Below are 21,460 nucleotides of genomic sequence, written 5' to 3'. Positions count from 1 at the left end.
GTTATTACCAACAGATTTTTGAGGCAAATATAAGGAATAATCTGGAGTGGGCTAGCCATTCTCATCAACCATGATCAAACTCAACTGAATTGATATGTTTTGTAAGGAGGAATAGACCAATAGTACTTATACAATGTACAATTGTATTTCGCGGTTTTTTACTTATCGCGGCGGGTTCTTGTCCCCATTAACCGCAAAAAACAAGGGATAACTATTAATACTGTTCAGACCGATAGGACACTCAGATTCCCGTTCTTTGCGTCAAGCAGCTGAACAGGACAGGTTAAAAAACTTTTTTTTTTTTAAAAAAGGCAGATTCACGCCTCTGCGTTGCGGTGACATAAGCCGTCATCACAGACCCGGATTACAACCCTAAACTGTAGCCTGACGTGCGCCTCCACAAAATCCTGACTATGCGTCACATCATCACGTCCTGACGTGAATGTCAAAGGACTGGGGACTGTGTGTCTGCTCAGAACGTTGCTTCCGGTTCAGCACAACACCACCATTTTCAAACATTCGCAAACGTCTTCTGTGTTGCCTATGCTTCAACATTGTATTCACAACATTTGTTGTTCAATCTTGATTTGCTGCAACTGCAAATACATACGTTACATCCCTGTTGTCATTCCCATCTATGACCGGAAGAGAACTAAAGGAATTCGATAAGAGTCCCCCAAAATGTACAAAGACAAAGCCATGCCCCTCAAGTGGCTTGGTAGTGAATTACAGAGCAACACGTTCCCTTGACGCAGAACTTCGAATGTTCAATGACGACGTAGGTCTATGCCGTCGCTCCGCCGTCAACAGAACGGAATAGCATAAATCAGGCCTTAGAAAGGGACTTTACCACCATATGGCCTGTCTTTCTCTGGTTGTCTTACGTCTCTGACTGTTCTTGGGGGCAATTTACATTGCTATTTTTGTGTAGCGATAGCAAATGCTACTCGTTGATAGCCAACGAACACTTTTAATTTTTTCATAAATAACAAATCTTAATTCTATAATATATTTACACCTCCCCCTTACTAAAGTGTGTTTTTTTTTTTTTTTTTTTTTTTTTTTTTAACAACAGAAAACGTAACAGTGGCAGTCAGATACCATTTAAATTCTTCTCAGGTCATTCATTGTCAGACACAAGCAGCACGGCAAAACGCCAAGCTAAAAAAAAAATAATAATAATAATAAATAAAAAATATCAAAATGGTCTACCTCTTTGTCCTCTGGAGGACCATGCCAATCCAAGAAAATGTTTACTGCATATCAAATGTGAATGGCTTCACCCTGCTGGCATTAAATGTCCGCGCAAGTTGATCCATTCTTCACATTTTTTCCTCCGAGTTTTTGGTTTCGGGTAACGTATAAAGAAAAGATCCTTGATAAATCGTAATGTCTAGAGTCGTTTCTACAAGTTCCATATCAGCAGTGCTTAATCGGCATGTTCGTTTTTCAAAGATTACCAGAGAAAACTAGCAGAAATATAATGGCTTGTATGCAAGGTCGTGTCTATAATCTCCCACTTCCGCTTTACGAGGCGACGTCAAGGTCTAAAAATAGCATTCGTGCGGTACGCTATTGTGGAGCTTGCCAATCGGTATTATCGTATCTCCTGGTTTCACAAACAGATATCCATTCCAATCGTTCTGCATGTGACTTTATTTTCATCTGCTTAATTCACTGCTTTATTTTCAGACTGATTACAGTTGGTCCTTGGTGCATGATTCATTATATAAATATCATAGTAAATATTGAATGAAAAACGTTCTCAGGATTTTCACTTATCAAAAAGAGGGTGGGGGGTTCTTACCATTGGAAGTGGACACCCAGATTCCTATGTGGAGGACAGAACCGTTGATCCAGATAGTACAATTGGTTGTAGTACTCCATCAGTAACTCTAAACCAGTCTGGTTACGAGTGGGAGTACGCATAGCCTAGACAAAATAAATAAATAAATAAATACATCAAAACTAAAATCTAGGTTCCAAGAACCTTTCTGGTCTAAGATGCAAAATACTTCAAAGGACTAAGAAATATATTTTCACTGGTTGTTGGAATCTTTAATCTATTTGATAATTGCTGTATGAGTGAAGCTTGAATTCAACACTTTTACAACACTCATAATTACTACATACGGTGTACAAAATGTGTGAATGTACTAAAAGTCTTTTAACCTGTCTGAGGTCCATAAGCTCTTTTATCTCATTCTTATAGAGTAAGCTGTCCTCTCCATAGTGCTCACAGATGAAGTCCTGTAAGTCAAAACACAATTGTCTTTAAGAAAATGGAAAAAAATATACCACCTAAATTATTTGATGCGGGTGGTATGCTTGTATGAAATAATTGTAGCATAATGAATGAATGAATGAATGAATTTATTGTCATTGTCATCATCATCAGTACATTGACAGTTACAGAGTGTGGGATAGTTTGGCCAGAAAGGAGAAACATTGACACAGAATATGGAATAATTTGCCCGAAAAAAGACGATGACGATAAAGAGCTGTTATAGGACTTGGTTGGCCAACAGTGTACGACAACGTAAGTCTTCATCGAGTTCCCTCATAATCAGACTAACTCAGAGGTGAAAGTGAGCCGGAACGAGGCGGAACGGCGTACCGGGATGAACTTTTCAGGCGGAACGCCGTTCCGGCATTCGGTGCTTTGATCCCGCAAATAGGACGGCAACTGTCCAAACACTATAAAAAAAAAAAACAAATCCTCCCACGCTGCCACACACGCTATCTCCAATGAGACAATCTACTCATGTTAGATTTACATATGGCGGAAAACACTCAGGTGACTTGATGTTCCGCTCTGAGACCCCCATTTCGGCCAAATTTCAAAATTGTCCGATATGCATGTGTGATACATCATTGGAAAGCTTAAAATCTCAATTTTCTGGGGGAAGAAAAATTTTGAACAGGAGGGCATTTAAAAAAAAAAAATGTAAACAGCAAAACCCTATCCGGAGTTGAGAGCACGCGAGAGCAGAATTACAGACGCCATGACTTTAACGAGATATTATCGCCTACTTACCTTGTTTTGATCCAAAAACTCCATGTAGCATGTATCACTGAGTGTCAAGACACAGCTGTGAATTTACCCTTTAAAAGTTTTTTTTCACTTTTTTTTTTTTTTGGATCGATTATTTATCATCTAACATATCGGGGAAAATGCGGCTGTGACAAAAAAAATACAATTAAGCGACAGTTATGAGGTAGATATCTGTGGCTTATTTACAGACACCATTTTTTCATTGTGACGTAATTTGTTTAAAAGTTTAAAATATGGGAGTGAATAATTTTTTAAAGTAGTTTTTTTAAAAACGAAATATTCGACATCAATTAATGATTCTTAGCTAAAAATGACAGATATTTTGAATAATATATATAATTAATTACCTTCGTTTTATGGCTGGGTTGAAACAAAAGCGGTTTCGCGACATCTGTAAAGGGGGGTTTCCGGGGTAAAACGGACATAATAAAAATAGTTCAGGGGCTTAATGCACCATGAGTCTGCTATGGCAGCATGTAGACATACAGTATTGTTCTATCAAACTCAAGAGTTGTTTTTGCTTATAATACAGCAGTTTCTTTTAAAGAGGAGTGCAAGGGCAGAAACTGCTTTTTCAGTCTTGTCTGTGTTTTCCGACATATACAAGTGTTAACAACAAGCCTAATAAAGACCTTGTGTTGCGTCATCCGTTTTCACCGATATTTATCATTCATTTATTTCTTCTACGTAGCATACAGCGTCTCTGTCCGTCTCTGACAAGTCGCATCGCTGAGCACATGCAAACAGAAAAAAAAAAAAAAAAAAAAAAAAAAAAACTGGACTCTGCGTCCGTTCAATTGGCTGACATATTGACACGAGATGAGCAAGGATAGTTATCCCTGATTTAAAATGAACGTTTTTTTCCCCCAAGAGAGTCGGCAGCAAAACAGGGAACTGAGATGAGCGGAAGAGGAGCTTGAGAGGGCTGGTTTGCGGCCAGAGCCCTCTCAGTTTTTTGGAACAACAAAAAGAGGGAAAAAAAACAAGCTCGTTGAATTAAAGGGGCAATGCAACGGAAAATTGATCAGATCTTTAAGAGAAAGGGAAGAATTGATTAGGTTAATTTTATTTTAATCTTCCATGTCAATGTGCACTTTGGACTTATTTTTGTCCATTTATGTATGTAAGGCTACTTATTTATTTCCTTATAAAAAAAAAAAATCAATGTTTGCTTTGTCTTCAAAATATATTCCATCTCACTGTGCATAATGTATGTTATTTGTACTTATTTTTTTGTTAATGTATGCTTATTTTTTAAAAAGTCAATGTTTACATTATGTTCAATTTTAAAGAACATCCTATGTTATTGAATAGTTAAAATTGAGGTTTTGCTTTTAGATTTGAGGAAATATAAAAATTAGAGTTTTGGATGGAATTTTGTAAATCAGTGAAAAAATACAATTCTGTATGGAAATCAGTTTCTCATTTATACCATTTTCCAGTGTAGTGCAGTAGCTTAATGCATGTGTTAAACATTTCATTCATTCATTTTCTGAGCCGCAAATCCTCACGAGGGTCACTGGGGCGCTGGAGCCAATCCCAGCTAACTATGGGCAGTATGCAGTACACCCAGAATCAGTTGCCAGCCAATCACAAGGCACAAGGAGACGAACAACCATTTGTGCACACAGGGACGAATGGACCAGGGACAATTTAGAGCGTTCCATCAGCCTACCATGCATGTTTTTGTGATGTGGGGGGAAACCGAAGCTCCCGGAGAAAACCCACGCAGGCACGGGATAACAAGCAAACTCCAGACTGTCAGGCCAGAGCTCGGGATTGAACCCATGATTTTTTTTTGCATTTCGGTGGTTTTAGGAGGTTTGACCTCCACACCATTAACAAAAAAAAAAAAAAAAAAAAAAAAAAAAGAGTCAGGTGGTTCCGGCAAGTCACTTTCACCCCTGGACTAACTGAATAAATGTAAATAGTATAACCAGGTTCACCTGAATCGGGATGGTGAAGTCAGCTTCCTTGGTTTCTTTTAACCCCAGTGGGATCATGGGAACATTCACAGCCTCACTGAAAATAATAGCACATCATTATGCATTGTGTGAAAATCAGTGCTGTAGAATGGTTAGGGTTGAAAAAATTGTAAACTTCAAAGACTGAAACAAATATTTCATGATTGAGTTGATTTTGAAGAAACGGAGTCATTCATCTAATATTTTACATACATATATATTGATCATTTAATACATACTGTATTATGTTTTATAATTTATATATATATATATATATATATATATATACACACACATACACTGGACTGTCTCAGGAAATTAGAATACACAATATTCTAATTTTTTGAGACAGTCCTGTGTATATATACAGGACTGTCTCAGGAAATTAGAATACACAATATTCTAATTTCCTGACTGTCTCAGGAAATTAGAATATTGTGTATTCTAATTTCCTGAGACAGTCCAGTATATATATTAACATTTTAATGAGGGTATTATTATAACGACGAATTGTTTCAGGATCAGTCTAAACAGAAGAAAGACAGGTTTGTAGAATGGCAGCATAGAGTTGAGATCCTGGGTCAATTAGACAATAATTCATCCCCAAACTATGAGAACAACTCATGCAGAATTTTGAACTGACAAAAAATGAGCAGGTAATGAGGACAGAGGTGTCTAATGAAATGAGTGATCAAGCAGGAAAATTGGAGGTGATTTGTGGGAGGTTGTAACTTTTGAGTCAACCACTGGGGTGGGTTGTTCCAGATTTCCACCTGAAGCAGGTTTGAGGACTTTGCATGAAAAAAAAAAATTCTTAAAATATCTCAAATATATACATATTAGCGCTGTCAAACGATTAAAAATTTGTAATCAAGTTAATCACAGCTTAAAAATTAATTAATCGTAATTAATCGCAATTCAAACCATCTATAAAATATGCCATATTTTTCTGTAAATTATTGTTAGAATTAGGCCTGAACGATATTGGGAAAAACTATTGCTGCGATTTTTTTTGGGTTTGCGATATATTGCGATATTATATTGCGATATTTAAAAAAATTATATATATTTTTTTCAAGATATTTTCACAAGATGACTTAAATAGCTGTTTGGAAAGACTTTAGATCACCACAGTGTACAGTCATCCCTTGTTTTTCGCGGTTAATGGGGACCAGAACCCGCCGCGATAAGTGAAAAACCGCGAAGTAGCCCACCCCCCATTTAAATTTTTTTTTTTTGTGTGTGTGTGTGTTTTTTGTGCCCAATGTATTTATTCAGATTTGGCATTGGAAAGAGATACATACAGGTTGACCCCAAAAAAAGTTTACACTCAGTTGACTGCTTGTTTAAAAGCCATTGAAACATATCTAAATAGGTTGTCATGCTTAAGTGATTCATTAAGGTCACTCAATGCAGCTGGTAATCTCTCGTCTCTACAATTCCTGTGCTTCTGCTGAAAATGAAGAAAACTTTAGCTGTACCTGAATTGCTGCGTGCCGGTCTGACACCTACTGAGATTGCAGCAAATCTGAGAATATCCAGATGTGCAGTCTACAAAGTTAAAAAGAAGCTGAAAGATATTGGAACAGCCTCACGAAAACCTGGGTGTGGAAGTGCCGATCTGTGCGGACCAAAAAGTTGATTGACAAGGTGATATGTGGCCACCCCAGAGTCCAGATCTCAATCCCCTGGATTATAGCATATGGGCAACTGTGGAGGACAGTGCCTGTAAGAAGCCACAAACTTCTGTGGCAGCCTAGGAGAGGTCCATTGTTAGATCTTGGGAAAAGATGACAGCATCCTACATAAAGAAGCGTTCCACAGGCGCCTGGAGGCTGTTGTGACACTTAAGGGAGGACACGTTGAAAAAGAGTGTACTGTACATGTTCTTTACAATAATGTATCATTTGTGATTCAATTCTAATTCTAAACTGAATAAACATGGCATTTAAGTTGTATTATGGCAGTGTAAACTTTTTTTTGGGTCACCGTGTATAAGACATGTTTTTTTCTCACTCTCCCCACCCCCCAAAGTGATTTAAAAAATGTATATAAATAAATGGTTTTTAAGCACTTCAAATTTCATAATTATGATAAGTTTTAAACATAACTGTCCAACCAAATCATTTTTGAACAAGAATAAAGTACTGTAGCAGATAAATGCTTGGCTTTATTAAATGCTTCTGTTTATCTACTTTAGCTGTGACCGTTGAAGTGACATGTAGAAATTTCAAACTCCTCATGATCACTTCTGGCATTTAAATGTCTCCAACGTCCCCACAGTACACACATTCATTCCAGCGCGGCTTCCTTGCAATTGTTTAACAAGTTAAACGATGATTGACAGATGCCCGTGTGAAGTCTGCTACTTTGGCCAGATCAAAGCCATTGTTGTGCCGCAGTGACTGAGAGGATCAAAAGGCTGGGAGAGGGAGGGTAGGAGGCTGTGCGCAGACCAGAACGTGAGGCGTATGTGGATCAAAAAAAAGAAAAACTATCGCACGTGCTTGCGATGGGACTATTGCGCACACGCACATCGCGATGGCGATGTTTAAACGATATATCGTTCAGGCTTAGTTAGAATGGAAAGATAAGACACAAGACGGATATATACATTCAACATACTGTACATAAGTACTGTATTTGTTGATTATAAAAATAAATCAACAAGATAGCATTAACATTAACATTCTGTTAAAGCGATCCATGGATAGAAAGACTTGTAGTTCTTAAAAGATAAATATTAGTACAAGTTATAGAAATTTTATATTAAAACCTCACTTAGTGTTTTCATTTAAATAATTTTTAAAAAATATTCAATCAAAATATAAACTAATAGCCTCCCATCGTTGATGTCAATAATTACACAATGCTCATGGTGCTGAAACCCATAAAATCAGTCGCACCCAAGCACCAGCAGAGGGTGACAAAACACCAAAAAACACAAGTAACAAGTGGACATGACACTGTGCTGTCATTTTAATCTGTGAGCAGGGCATGTGCGTTAATAGCGTCAAATATTTTAACGTGATTAATTAAAAAAATTAATTACCGCCCGTTAAGGTGATAATTTTGACAGCCCTAATACATATACAAATAATATTACAAATATGAACAGAATTTATCAAAATTTTACTAGTTGAGTGTTCAGTAATAATAATAATCTTTGTAAGGAACAATGCAGTGAGTAGTGAATCTAGCTGACTGGCTAGTTTGCATTATAGCGAAGATACAGCACAGGGGAAAGTTGTTATTCATTCAACATTTGACTTGTGAGTAGACATATGCCGATTACCGGTTTCAAGGTATAACATGGGATGAAAACGTCACAGTTTCAAAACCGCAAAAATTTTCCGTCATACCGTCCCTACGGAATTAGCTATTTTTTATGTCCCAAAAATGCAGGGAGAAATCCCTCGCTTGCAGCTGCAAGGCTCAACCCTCCCCCACCGGTTTTTGCTCAATGTCAGTGAGTGAGCTACACGATGACTGGAGGAGATGAAACTCCTGAACTTTTTTCCCCATTGAAGAAAACGAAATCACTGGTATGGAAATACTTCGGCTACAGGAAAGTTAAAGACGGTCGCGGCTTTGCGGAGGAGGGCCAACCGACATGTAAAACAAGTTTGCTGCCGAGGAGGCAATACCTCCAATATGAATTCACATTTAAACAAAATGAAAGGTTACACTGTCATGAATGTTTTCAATGTCATGAATGTTTCCCACAAGCTACGAGAGTTAACTCCAGCGTGTTTAGTGTGTCTAGCGGTGGTAAAACATGTTTTTTTTTCCTCTCTGGCAACTGTCTGTGCTAAGAAGGAAAGTGTGTGTATAATGTAAACATGATACGAGTCATATACGCATCCTTTTTATGGAAAATAATTCAATTATTTTTGTTCTTATTATACTTGGGTTTTTTTTGCCAATGCTTCTCATGCGTTGGCATGGACTTTTTTTGTGCTTAATAGACCTACCTATCTGTCTGATAGACTTCCATGTTGCTGTTGAGATCCTCTAGTTCTTCTTTAAGAAGTTGTAGATTGGAGTTCACGAAGCTGAGTTCCAGAGCCAGGGTTTCTTTTACTTTGTTGTTTGTTGTTGCCCTGCAAAGTAAAGCACCTTTTTTTCTGATATTACAAATTTCCCTAGAATTAGGGTGAATCCCATTTCATCCCTTGGCCCTCCCCCTTACCCCTTCCCCCTACCACTTGGCCCTTCAAACGGAGCAATAAGGGGTAGGGGCTTGAAACGTTAGCCCTACGAATTGGGACACCCCTTCACACTCACGTACGTCATAAGTCCATTCCGCCAGTTGTGACGTCATCAAAAAGCGACAGAACCAAACAGACACGCCTACATCAGTTATCACAACTTAAAACTGTTAAAATAGTTAAATTAGGGATAAACAGAGCTACTTACATTTGTGTACTTCTTTCCTTGGCTCCGCCATTTTGGAAATGATTCTCGGGGTAATCGCTTTGCACCCTGGGAAATTTCGCGTAACCCTCCGTTTGGAGTGAGGGTAGTCATGGCCCTCCGTTTGGAGGGGTGGAAAGCCCTCCCCCTTACCCCTACCCCTGCACATTAGCGTGAATTGGGACAGCCCTACCCCTACACGTGAACGCGCAAAACGGAGGGGAAGGGGTAAGGGGTAGGGCCAAGGGGTGAAATGGGATTCACCCTTAGTCTTCTTCATAGGCCTGTGGCAATAACAAATTTAAGTGTGTGTTATATTGTCTCATAAATGACTGCCGATATGCATATTAGTGTCCCCCCCCCGAAAAAAAGAACCTATTTAACTACTAATGTAGTGACAATATATCCTAATAAACCACCCATTCAAACACAATGAATGTTTATTCTTCCATAAAACACACAAACTAAAAATAATAATCTGAATTTATATCAGGGCTCCAGACTGACACATTTGTACCTTTGGTCGTAGGGCTACCAAGCTTCTCTGGCAAGATCAACTTTAAGTACAAAATACAAGCTGGACAGTTTGGCCACATTGCTTAGCAGGAGGGAGGGTACCTTTGAGTTTTTACAGAGGCTCACCTGAACAGGTTCTCGGCTCCAGCTCTCATGCGCATCTCTTTGTTGATTTGCTGATTAATGCGAGCTCGTCGATTTTGCAGTTTACTGCGTTGAGATTGGGCAAAAGGGTCACATCCCTGTAGAAGAGAGTTGGCGATATAGGTAAGGGTCTTTCTAATAGCATATATAAAGTATACATACACAACACTTTGTAGATTTTAACAGGGCTGCACATAAAGTTATTGGTTTGGTTCTCCAATGAGTAAACTGCTTGGAACTCATGGGTGTTTTTCTCGGTCGTACCGTATTGGCCCTTAGGACCTTAGGAAGTTTGAAAAAAAGACTTTTTGAACACCAAATTAATTTTTATACAGAAAATAATCACAGAACATCCGAAACAAATGATTATAACAATATATTTGAGAGAAAAAGCATGCTATTTGCCTTATTCAAATCTTAATATATGAACATTTAAATATGTAAACTAAAGAGCAATCACATTCGTAAATGAATGGCTTCTGGTTTTTGAAATGTAAATAAACCAATCAATTGTGATAAAACAACAAAACTGCAATAACTGAATTAACCATCAAAGCGAAGTCTAACTGTAACTGTAGTTTTGAAACGAATCTGAATAAGGAAAAACATTGCAACAAAATAATGCAAACTGGTTAAACTTGAGAGTAGATGTGATCTGTCATGACAGAACATCCATTCAATTATATCTGGCGCCATCTAGCGTCGTGAAAGGGTCTAGACCGCGAATATAAGACAACCCCCTCTTTTTCAGTCTTATTTCAATTCAAAAAACACTGTCTTATATTCGGGCCAATACAGTAATTTTTTTTTTTCCCCCGAAAGAGTCTGGCAAAGTATGGCAAGCGGCCACATGTCCCATCCACAGTCTCTCAATTTCCGCCAGAGCCTTTTTGAACTTGTTTTTTAGTGTTAGTTAGCCATGTTAGATTGCTACTGTACGTGTATTTTTCCTGTTATTCCGGCCAGTATTTCTCTTTTGAGAACAAAGCCAATACAATTTTTTGCCATCATATATGTCAGGGGTCCCCAAACTACGGCCCGCGGGCCGGATACGGCCCACCTCCACATTTGGTCCGGCCCTCTGAACAATACCAGACAGCATTTTGAATTTTCTTTTTTTTTCTCTCAATAGTGTTATTTATTTCCTGGCTTTTTCTGTGAAGAACTCAGAGAGGGTTATGTGGTTATTATCTATTTAATTAATAGTGTTATTATTATTATATTATAGTATATTATTATTTTTATTTGACTTTTGTTCCGTTAAGAATCCAGAAAGCTTTATTTGATTGTGGCTTTCTGAAAAACAGTATTTTTTTTACATTTAGGCACTCCTGCAATTGTCACACTTTTTCTGTTACAAACAGACCCCAGCCCCTCATCAGAGAAAGGAAAGGTTATGTGGCCCTCACAGGAAAAAGTTTGGGGACCCCTCATGTACGTAATTTTTATTAATGTGCCGCAACACTGAATTTTAGGGCTCCCTCACTTGTCAAATCCCTCTTTAACAACTGAGTACAAGTACACACAATTGTTGTACAAGTACAAGCGCTTGTACATGTACATGCACTTGTAGTAACCGAAAGTACAGTGATCCCTCGTTTTTCACGGTTAATGGGGACCACCCTCAACCTCATCCCGCGAAAATCCACAAAGTAGAGGCAGTAAAGTATAATAACAACAACAAAAACGTGTATGTATATTTTTATAATAGTTTTTTTAAGCACTGCAAATGTAATACTTATGATATACATTAGATATATATAAAGGAAAATTATTTGCACATGTATACATGCATATATCCTATCTTGTTTAAATAAAATACTGTATTTATTTGTTTATTTATTTTTAATTGAAAAACATCCGCGACTGACTGAAGGGGCGGAGTTTGAAGCACTAAGTTGTGAGGGATAACTGTAAACATATTTGTTCAAGTACATGCAAGTCCATTTAGTTATGGTTTAAGTACACGCAAAAACACGTACTTGCAGAACAAGTAACTATAGTTGAGTACAATTAAGTATCTCGTTGTATTCAGTGTGTCTCGTTTGCCCCCCTCCCCGCCGAAAAAAAAAAAAAAATCAGATGCGTCAGTCAGCCGATTACACAGCTGTAGCCCACTTCACTCTACGCGCGCACACACACAGACACACACGCCAACAGGTCGCGCTCATAGACGGGACTACAAGCCTGGTACACCAGACTCATAGCTGTGCTATGCAGGCATGAAAATCTCTCACCTTTCGGCGAAATTCGCCGTTTTGAAGTCAAAAAGGGCGACCTACATGAATTGCGTAGATCCGAGGAGAAATTCTTTTTGGGAGGAGGGGGGGGGGGGTCGGGAGGTTTTATTTAATTATTATTATTATTATCATCATGTGATTAACTTAGTACATAAACTGAGCACTTAAGAAATCGGTTCTTTAAAAAAATGACACTTGGACAGTCAGCAAATCCTTCTAGATGCTTCGCTGACGAGAACCAATCATCGGCCCAAGCTGCGTTTCATTATTCCAAACACGCGCACTCCTCACGTGAACATGGAGTGCTCGGAGAGCCTTTGGTTGCATTGCAAAGCTGCGAAAAGAAAAAGCAGGCCTTATCCACACCGGGGCAGACCAGAGCGTAGCATACACACTTGCCTGTATTTGCCAGCAGATTGAATTTGGTGAGTAATGGTTTCAATCGTTTTCACATTTTTGCGATATAAAAAAATTACTGCCATTCGTTGCAGCTTGCGTTGAACACTGCCAGAGCTAGCCAAATCTCCCATGAAAAAAAACAGCTCCCGTTAAATTGGCGTCAAGCTTGTGTATTTAGCGGTAATATAAACGAAGAAACACACTGTTGAGTCAAATTAAGCGGCATGCTCTCGGATGGAGGGGGCGCCTCGCATCGCTCCCGTCGTCCGCCTGAGACGCGTTATTTTCGGCTGAGACTTGAGCTGACGGCCGGTGTCGGCACAACACCGGCCCGACGAGTGGTGGGAATGAGTCCTGCTTCTTAAAGCTTTTCAGAAATACAGGGATCCCTCGTTTTTCGCGGTTAATGGGGACCAGAACCCGCCGCAATAAGTGAAAACCGCGAAGTAGCGCCCCCCCCCCCCCATTTTTCTGTGCGTGTTCAATGCATTTATTCAGATTTTACATTGGAAAAAAGATACATATATATAAGACATGTTTTTTTCACTTTTTTCACCAAAGTATCATTTATAAATGGTTTTCAAGTACTTCAAAATGTAAGAATTATGATAAGTTTTAAACATGTTACTGCCCCATCGAATTATTTTTAAACAAGAATAAAGTAGTAAGAAAATGCTTGGCTTTATTAAATGCTTCATAGTGAGTCTGCTCAAACCCTCTCAGGCTTTGGTAAACGGTGATTGACACATGTGCAAAGTTTTTCTTTTTATATATATTTTTTTGTTTGAAGCAACTTATTTGATTGAATAATAAAGACACAAATGTCCTAGCCAAAATGTGGCCCAAACGCAAAACAACATTACTTCAATGGAAAAATTTGTTTCAATCAAGAAAAATAGTTTTCAAATGCTTTTTTTGTCTCAAATTTATTTTTGCAATCAAAAACAATTTTTTTTATTGAAGTGACTTTTTGGGGATTAAAAGTATATACTGTATTTTGATTGAAGCAACTTTGTTTTTGATAGAAGTAACTTTGTTTTTTGATTGAATAATAAAAACACAAATCTACCTCCATCGTTATTGAGAAAGAAATTAAGAAAGCTTTAAAACTAAAAGCCACCGGGGAGTCTGTTTTTTTGTTTTTTTTAAATATTTATATTTCATTACATAGACATGCCTCGTAGGGAAGGGAGATTGAGGGATAAAAAAAAAAGGAGTTAGATGAGGCTGCTAAAGGCAGTGGATACCTCATCAGCTGGGTGAATAGCAGACCTGGTAAGAACAAGTTTGCAAGGATAGTCGGGTATTAAATACAATTATAAACACAATTACAATGTTATTTTTCTATAAGATTTTATGTCATTGCTTTATTAATCATTAGGTGCTAGAGTTGTTAAGTATGGATAATAATGAAATAATAGTTTTAAGAAAACTGTGCTGTTGGTGGCTCAGTGACCATCTGATGTGGTTTGTTCTCAGATGAACAAGTTGAGGAAGGAAGTTTTGATGCAGAGGTTGAAGGAAGAAAATAGGCAGACTGACTGAGTCACAGCCAGAAAGTGTTGATGACAGTTTTGATTTCCATTCACTGTTGCCCCCTCCCAATTAAAGTATGTCACAGTCACAGCCAAATATGATCTAAAGCTGGTTAAAATTGAAGTTATGTTGTTTTAAGGTGTATTAAATACTTGTTCATGTGCCCCTTTTGATCTACGAGCACCCGCCCCTCCACCGGTCTCTGCACGGCCCTGCTGAAACACAGTGTGGGTTGACAGAGCTCAATATTTTGTTGGGGTGTACAGTGTACTGGAACATATTTCCTCCAAACCCTTCTCACCTTTTTAACCCCTGACCCATTTTCATGCCTGGCTATGAGAGTATGAGTCAGGCCACCATTAAGCAGAAAAAAATTTCCAGGGCGGAGCCAGCCACAGCAATTAGACAGCGGAGCGGGCCAATCAGCGACGGGCTGACGGGACGTCGGTTAAGCGACAAGAAACTAGCGAGAGACATTTCAACATATTCAACATGGCTAGCGCGAGACAGACTGTTGGTTTTAGCGACTCGATGTGTTTTTGGTCATGTAAAACCGAATTTACCGCGGATTGGAACATATTGCCGCTGAGTCTGGTGTACCAGGCTACGGGACTACTGTCTGCTGCATTCTGCTGCATTTGGCGCGATCCGGCGACACCGCATACAGCAATTTATATTACATTCAGTGGTCTCAAAATGCCCTAAAGAGATACACCAGGCTTGAAAATGTACACGCACACACCCTACCCCGAGGGTCCGAGACCCTCCCACCACAGTCTCCTAAAATCCTGTGGGAAGCACTGTGTATAAATAAACATACTTTTAGTGCAAGTGCAAGACTTATACATAGATCTTTGTCTTATTTCTGCAACCCTAGTTCACGAAGCCTTTAAAGCTCTGGCAACCTGGACAAAGAACTTATAATTGGCTGATTGGTGGAGAGCGGGACATCCGTTGGGAACACAGAATTAAAACAATAACTTTTACGGGCTGACAGTTGACTTTAAAATGGGAACATCTCAGTTTGACTATTTAGAAATGTGTTGTAGTATTTACAAAAAAACTATGATTACATTCTAGTGAAATATTAGGGCCATTTCATGAAAAATTGAAGTGTAAATCTTACATATTGCTCGTTAAAGACCAAAGCAAGAGGGATGTGAAATGTCAAGTGCAATTTCACCATTTGTCCTCTTGCACCGTGCTGTAAAGAAATCTGTGTAATTAAAGTAGGGGTGTGCGATATCTATTTTTTTTTAAAAACCCATACAGATAACTTCCTGCTCCTCAAGGCCGATACCGATACGATAACCAATAATATATCATTTTTCAATGTATATTCACACCTTTTTGAACACCTGTAGGTCAAAAATACTAGTGGTTGATGAGTGGTTGATGCCTTTGACCCCCCACAGTCAAGCATGGCGGAAGGTCCCTGATGTTTTGGGGTTGGTTTGCTACCTCTGGCACTGGACTGCTTAACCATGTGCATGGCATTATGAAGTCTGAAGACTACCAACAAATTTTGCAGCAAAATGTAGGGCCCAGTGTGAGAAAGCTGGGTCTCCCTCAGAGGTCATGGGTCAGCAAGACAATGACCCAAAACATACTTCAAAAAACACTAGAAAATGGTTTGAGAGAAAGCACTGGAGACTTCTAAAGTGGCCAGCAATAAGTCATGACCTGAATCCCATAGTTCACCTGTGGAGAGATCTGAAAATGGCACCCTTCAAATCTCAGAGACCTGGAGCAGTTGGCCAAAAAAGAATGGCCTAAAATTCCAGCAGAGCATTGTAAGAATCTCATTGATGGATACCGGAGGCAGTTGTTCGCAGTTATTTTGTCCAAAGGTTGTGCTACCAAGTAATAGGCTGAGGGTGCCAATACTTTTGTCCGCCCTATGTTTGGAATTTTGTGTAAAATGATAATGATTTTAAAAAAAATTTTTGTATTGTAAGAAAAAATTCATTCATTCATTTTCCATGCCGCTTTTCCTCACGAGGGTCGCGGAGGTGCTGGAGCCTATCCCAGCCAACTACGGGCAGTAGGCAGGGGACACCCTGAACTGGTTGCCAGCCAATCGCAGGGCACAAGGAGACATACAACCATTCACGCACACACTCATACCTACGGACAATTTAGAGTGTTCAATCAGCCTACCATGCATGTTTTTGGGAGGAAACCGGAGTTCCCGGAGGAAACCCACGCAGGCACGGGGAGAACATGCAAACTCCACACAGGAAGGCCGAAGCCCGGGATTGAACCCTTGATCTCAGAACTGTGAGGCAGATGTGCTAACCACTAAGCCACCGTGCCGCCATGTAAGAAAAAATAAATGAAGATATTACTACCAAAGCATTTGTAATTGCAATCATTTTCTGGGGGAAATTGAGCATTATCTGACCGAAATGCAGGGTTGCCAATACTTTTGGACAGCAGTGTATAATGACCCGTTTTGTCTTTCATACTTTTTTGTTTTATTATTCTTATAGTGCTATTGTGTTTCATTAAAAACAAGGTGGTAGCTTTGAGATGGATGAACGGTTAAACGGCATTTTATTTCAATTGGGAAACGTATTTGATACGACTAAAATTGAGTTGTGAGGTCATGGACCAAGAAAAAAAAAAAGCATTTTCTGACTCACTTTTCTTATCGCTCACACATTCATTTGACGATGCATTTGTCAGAGTGCTTCCGTTTCACCCATTTAAAATGTTTGTGCAGCTTGCACACATGTAATCCCTTAAATGCTTGTGTGGATAAACTACATGCTTGAGATGGGATTTATGGCTCTTTAGAGGGAGCCAGATCGTTGGGATCTGTTGACTTCAACGAATCGTCCATAAAACTGGCTCATTGCCCCCCCCCCCCCCCAACTGCCTATGTATTTAATTTCTTCATTTTTAAACATATTTACCTGTCTTGTTTCTTGTTTCCATGCAGAATGGTAGGTGTAAATGCATTTTCATGCCGCAACACTTTTAATGCTCCGCAGGAAGGCACTTGTGAAAACCCACCCCCTGGCTGCAAAAGGGTGGCCCCGGATGTGTCACCTTTTTGTGATTCGAACCCTGCATGCCCTCTTATGTCAAGCCTTTTAACTTTTGTCACATAACATTTGTTTTCTCTAAGTTCAAGGTCGGAGTCTTGTTTTGAAGCGGACTACCATATTTTTCGGACTACAAGTCGCACCTGAGTGTAAGTCGCACCAGCCATAAAATGCCCATTGAAGAGAAAAAAAAACATATATAAATTGCACCGGAGTATAAGTCGCATTTTTGGGGGAAATGTACTTGATAAAATCCAACACATAGAATAGATATGTCATCTTGAAAGGCAATTTTATATAAAAATACAATAGAGAACAACATGCTGAATAAATGTACAGTGTACAGTGCATGAACAACGAAATGCGAATATACTGTCCTCACCAGGACGCTACGGCTCGGTCCTGGCTATTCAGCGGGCTAAACTCCCAAATGACGATGCTGGACGTCCGTATAATTTGCCAAGTTGGTCCTCGATACCATACAGGTTTGCATCAACGTAAAAAAATGATAATTAGATGCTATTACTGCAATGACAAACGGTTAGCATGCATTCACTAGCATTAGCACATTGTTCAAACAACCACACAACTGGCTCTAAGTGTCCGATCGCGGGTGGAAAACACACAACAACAACAGAAAAGATGATACACACAGGCGTTGCCTCTGTAGAGATAGATTTTAAAAGCATAAACAATGAATGTAGATTCGCAGCCGTGTTTCTTTCTCGCTAACTCGCCCACTCACTCAGAGCTACGTAGCTGTCCGTCTTCTTCTGGCGTGTGAGTGCTCTTCTTCACGTTAACAAGTGCGAGTGCGCCCCCACGTGGGCGTGAAAGCGCCACAAACTAAAAGCATGCATTTTAATATAAAAAAGTCAATAATACAAGAACACACATTGCCAAAGGCAGAACGCGAACGTGGCCATAGCTATTAAGAGTTATTCTGATAACTAAAGCATAAAGAACATGCTCACAAGTTTACTAAACCATCAGTGTCACCCCAAAAAAACAAAATAACATGTGAAATGATATCATAATGTGTTAATAATTTCACAGATAAGTCGCTCCTGAGTATAAGTCGCACCCCCAGCCAAAATATGAAAAAAAAAAAAAACGCGATTTATAGTCCGAAAAACACAGTTCATGGAGGATCCACCAATTCTAATTTCAAGAACAATGAGGTTAGTTAAGGTCTCTTTGAATAATGGTGACTTTTCAAAGTGATAATGGATGATGTAAGATGATATATAGAAGTGATTTTTACCTGCTAGGTTGTTGTTTACGTTCTATTAGAGGTGCACGATAATTATCGGTCCGATAATAGGAATTATGACGTCATCCCAATAAATCCAATAACAATATATGTTATCGGTCCTTTTAATAATATTTTTGGTGTCGGATTGGGATGTGTGCGTTTGTTTCCACTCCTGTTTTGCCAGTATGCAAAGTTTTGTTACTGTTCTACAGGCCGTATTTTTTCTTCACTGAGCTATGCATAAACCTTTCTATGGCAATTAGCAAATGTTTGCATTTTGCAGTGTTATGTTTACAAGTTATTGAGAGGCCTTTTGGTTGTTGATAGGCTTGCTGTTCTATAATTGCCAGGCTAAGAAAGTTGTTTCATGGACCAAGACCACAAAAGTCTCTTCTCCCGTTGCACCAAATGTTTTATCCGCTGACAAAGCAGATAAAACAGCCTGTTGGGTTTATGTTTTAGATCAGTGCTCATTGTTCAGGGGAACACATCGTCAACGATATTGACTGATTGATATACATTGAGAAATTGTATACATTATCGGTTTTCATATCGGTATCGGCCTTAAGGAGCAGGAAGTTATCGATATCGGTTTCAAAAGATGGATATCGTGCATCCCTACGTTTTATATTACTTGTATATGAAATATAAAGTCGCTGTAATGATTCCATATAGTGCCACACATAGCCATTTTGGCTAGCAATATGCCTGTTGGTATGGTTTTGAATTAGGCCTGTACAATATATCGTTTAAACATCTCCATCACAATGTGCGCATGCGCAATAGTCCCATTGCAGGACATGCAATTGTTTTTTTGCTGTTGTTTTTTTTAAATGTAAACTTTTGTTTTTTCTTCAAAAAAGCAGCAATTGTGCAGAGACATGGCTTCCTGGATCCCTTTTATACACACCAATCTTCATCATTCACAAATACACCACCTTAGCCTGGATTAAACGGTATTATAGGAATACTAGGGATGTCCCAATCGTATGTTTTTGCACCCAAGTCAGCTGATTTTGAGAATCTGCCGATACAGAGTCCTGATCGAATACCGGAAAAAAAAAAGTCTTTTTTTTTTTTTTTTTTGTAGCTCACGCAGCTCAGAACAGCCTCTCACTAACACAATGAATGAGTTGCCACCGCACAATTCAGACAGTGTACAAAACTTAACGATGATTAACACATTTTTGCCTTTGATTGTAGAGCTACTGAGGTGTGTCTGGCCAGATCAAAGCTACAAACCTGTCAATCATGGTTAACTTTAAGTACCTGCACTGGTGACCAACAAACGCAGCAGGAGGGAGGGTGAGAGGCTGTACAAGCATGAAGCAGAAAAACAAAATATATTTTTTAAATAAAAACCCAATCCTTTTCAACAGATTTCGAGCCCCCAAAAAATGGCGCGATCAACCCGATTTCCTATCGTGTGATCGGATTGGGACATCGCTCATGAAAACAATGTGGTCATATTGAGTCAACTAAAGTCTTTCCAAACAAAGCTTTTCAAGTCATCTGGTGAAAATTCTTCTAGTTTTAATATCACAATATACAGTGGTACCTCTACATACAGTCAATTTGCTCCAGGACCTTGTTTGTAAGTCGAAATGATCGTATGTCGAGCAGGATTTTCCAATAAGAATACATTATAACTCCATTCATTCGTTGGTTCTACAGCCCAAAAACCTACACTAAATCCTTAAAAAATACTGCTGGTACTCTTACAAATGGCAATAACACATAGCAACACAAATAAATTATTAATAAAAATAATAATAATAAAATAATACTAATTACTGTAATAATGTAACGAATAAGGTTCTAAGGTGGCAAACATGTTTTGCGTGCTGTACCTAAAAGCAACGTGTCGCTGACATGACAGAGAGAGGGAACGGTGCGGTTGAGAGTTTACTTTCACTTAGAATTTTTTGTTGAGAACACAGTCAACTGTGGCGGACAGTAGGTGTGTTGTGTTGGACAAGTTCAGAAATAAATGATAAAAATCTGACGAAGCTGGCGATTTCTTTGGCGATGTTACCATAATAGTAATTGTCACCTTAACTTATAAAGACTGGCGGACGGAGGTCAGAGGAGTACTGTGGAGATCGTAGACATTCAACAGCTGTACTGTTGCACCAGTTGAAGGACCCCATGCTCCTACTTTTCTCATTTGCATCTTCATTTCCATGGTAAACGTCACCTTTTTCCTTGTTTCACCACCTGTCCTAACCTTTTTGAAACCTGTGTTGATTTCTCTCACAAGAAAATCTGCCGTGCGTCCGTCTGCAGCGCTGTCATAGTCGTATTTAGAGCATTTTGTCGGATGTTGAAACAAATGGAGAGTCAAATTTTACGTCGGATGTCGAAAAGATCGTATGTCAAAGCGATCGGTACCACTGTATATCACAAACCCACATAAAGTCGCAATGTAGTTTTATCCAATATCGTTCCAATTCAAATGACCGCTATAATTTATCTAAATGGTACAAAAATGCACTAAAATGGCACCCAACATATTTATTTCATATTTAAAGGTTATTTAGATTTTTTTTAAACTTTGAATTTATAATATTCTTAAGCAGAAAACGGTATACCATTTATTTGGTATGGCCACGGAATAAAAATATCTTCATTTTTTTTTTAATTATGTGAAAGGGGAGTTATTTTCTCTGGTAGACAAAGCAGGAATACAATATGAATGTCATAGAAGATGACTTGACACCAAAAAATGTGGACCTTTTTGTGAATCTTTATCTAGATTGGTAAGAGGTCGAGGGTTGTGCCTAATTAGGTCCAAGGTCAAGTTGTCGGGTCAAATGTCAAGTACACGTCATTAACATTATGTATTGAAAATTTGAAAAAAGAAAAAAAGAAAAATTGACTAAGAT

General features: G+C 38.8%; 1 protein-coding gene across 2 annotated transcripts in view; it reads right to left on the bottom strand.

Moving 5' to 3' along the window:
- The window catches only part of rhpn1 (rhophilin, Rho GTPase binding protein 1), a 53,443-nt gene that overhangs the window by 24,452 nt on the left and 7,531 nt on the right, over positions 1-21,460 (bottom strand). For both annotated transcript variants that reach the window (XM_057841681.1, XM_057841682.1), the window contains exons 3-7: positions 10,078-10,193; positions 8,994-9,122; positions 5,002-5,077; positions 2,173-2,250; positions 1,808-1,932 (exon numbers count right to left, since the gene is read on the bottom strand). In XM_057841681.1, coding sequence (XP_057697664.1) covers positions 1,808-1,932; positions 2,173-2,250; positions 5,002-5,077; positions 8,994-9,122; positions 10,078-10,193 — 524 coding nt within the window. The remainder of the gene's footprint in view (positions 1-1,807; positions 1,933-2,172; positions 2,251-5,001; positions 5,078-8,993; positions 9,123-10,077; positions 10,194-21,460) is intronic.

Source organism: Corythoichthys intestinalis, chromosome 7, assembly GCF_030265065.1.
Source record: "Corythoichthys intestinalis isolate RoL2023-P3 chromosome 7, ASM3026506v1, whole genome shotgun sequence".
NCBI lineage: Eukaryota > Metazoa > Chordata > Actinopteri > Syngnathiformes > Syngnathidae > Corythoichthys > Corythoichthys intestinalis.
This window is presented reverse-complemented; position numbering and strand designations above follow the sequence as displayed.